The sequence below is a fragment of the Palaemon carinicauda genome, chromosome 15, assembly GCF_036898095.1.
Source record: "Palaemon carinicauda isolate YSFRI2023 chromosome 15, ASM3689809v2, whole genome shotgun sequence".
NCBI classification, from domain to species: Eukaryota; Metazoa; Arthropoda; class Malacostraca; order Decapoda; family Palaemonidae; genus Palaemon; species Palaemon carinicauda.
Genome location: NC_090739.1, coordinates 128793415 through 128795417, shown reverse-complemented (window position 1 = coordinate 128795417; position 2003 = coordinate 128793415). Strand labels below are relative to the sequence as shown.

The 2003-nt window shown below is 41.5% G+C and overlaps 1 protein-coding gene across 1 annotated transcript in view; it reads left to right on the top strand.

Moving 5' to 3' along the window:
- Window positions 1-901, top strand: part of LOC137654174 (uncharacterized) — a 143714-nt gene extending 142813 nt beyond the window's left edge. Inside the window, exon 3 of the mRNA XM_068387811.1 lies at window positions 1-901. This exon is cut by the window's left edge and continues 147 nt beyond it. Coding sequence (XP_068243912.1) covers window positions 1-901 — 901 coding nt within the window.
- The last annotated feature ends 1102 nt before the right edge of the window (window positions 902-2003 follow it).

The window sequence follows — 2003 nt, the reverse complement described above, 5'->3', positions numbered from 1 at the left end:
GGACACGTTCATCCCAACGAACTACCTTCACCCCCAGCTCGTGTTTGGACACGTTCATCCCAACGAACTACCTTCACCCCCAGCTCGTGTTTGGACACGTTCATCCCAACGAACTACCTTCGCCCCCCGCTCGTGTTTGGACACGTTCATCCCAACGAACTACCTTCACCCCCAGCTCGTGTTTGGACACGTTCATCCCAACGAACTACCTTCGCCCCCCGCTCGTGTTTGGACACGTTCATCCCAACGAACTACCTTCACCCCCCGCTCGTGTTTGGACACGTTCATCCCAACGAACTACCTTCGCCCCCCGCTCGTGTTTGGACACGTTCATCCCAACGAACTACCTTCACCCCCAGCTCGTGTTTGGACACGTTCATCCCAACGAACTACCTTCGCCCCCCGCTCGTGTTTGGACACGTTCATCCCAACGAACTACCTTCACCCCCAGCTCGTGTTTGGACACGTTCATCCCAACGAACTACCTTCGCCCCCGCTCGTGTTTGGACACGTTCATCCCAACGAACTACCTTCACCCCCAGCTCGTGTTTGGACACGTTCATCCCAACGAACTACCTTCGCCCCCCGCTCGTGTTTGGACACGTTCATCCCAACGAACTACCTTCACCCCCCGCTCGTGTTTGGACACGTTCATCCCAACGAACTACCTTCACCCCCCCGCTCGTGTTTGGACACGTTCATCCCAACGAACTACCTTCGCCCCCCGCTCATGTTTGGACACGTTCATCCCAACGAACTACCTTCACCCCCCGCTCGTGTTTGGACACGTTCATCCCAACGAACTACCTTCACCCCCAGCTCGTGTTTGGACACGTTCGTCCCAACGAACTACCTTCACCCCCAGCTCGTGTTTGGACACGTTCAACAAGTTAAAACTTAAATTCTCTTACGCGTTTTCAGAAACACGTGGAAATGCAATCAAGTTAATATATTATGATTACATAGTCGCATTATTACTTTCCCTTGTATTCATAAGAATACTATGAGGGTGTTATAAAAATATATAGATATTAATCAACGTAATATGCATATGACGTAATATTCCCAAGTTACGAGGCAAATTGAAAGTCAATGGCAGAGCCAAGAAATGTGCTAAGTATTATTATTATTATTATTATTATTATTATTATTATTACTTGCTAAGCTACAACCCTCGTTGGAAAAGCCAGATGCTATAAGCCCAGGGGCTCCAACAGGGAAAAGAGCTCAGAGAGGAAAGGAAACCAGGAAAATTATATATTTTAAGAACAGTAACAATGTTAAAATAAATATTTCCTATATAAACTATAAAAACTTGAACAAAACAAAACGAAGAGAAATAAGACAGAACAGTGTGCCTGAGTGTACCCTCAAACAAGGGAACTCTAGCCCAAGAAAGTGAAAGACCATGGTAGCAAACGAAATGGGTCATTGACTTCTAAATAAAAGAAAAATATATTACTTCAAGGAACCATTACTTCTGTAAGTAACTTATTAGATGAGGAATTCTAATTACTGCGTGCAAATACTGCTTCAAAAATGAACAAGGAATTCTTCTATTACCTTTTTTCTCAGAATGGTCTGTTTAATACTGAGTTTATTAAAACTGAGATTTCCGTTCATATGGCTAAAACGACTATGGATACAAATATAAAACACATAAATACAGGTATTGTTAACAAGCTGTATGTGTATTTATAGTGATTGAGATTAAAGAAGTTTTTGGTTGTATTTTCTTTCCTTCTCGGGATATTTCATTAACATGGGAAGTAGATCCATATACAAACGCGCGCGCAAGCACACACACACACCCCTATATATATATATATATATATATACATATATAATATATATATATATATATATATATAGATTATATATATCTATATATATACATATGTATATATATATATATATATATATACATATATGTGTGTGTGTTGTGTAATATTATTATAACTATAATTCAAACTACAACCCTCGCTGGAAAGGGGGATGTAACA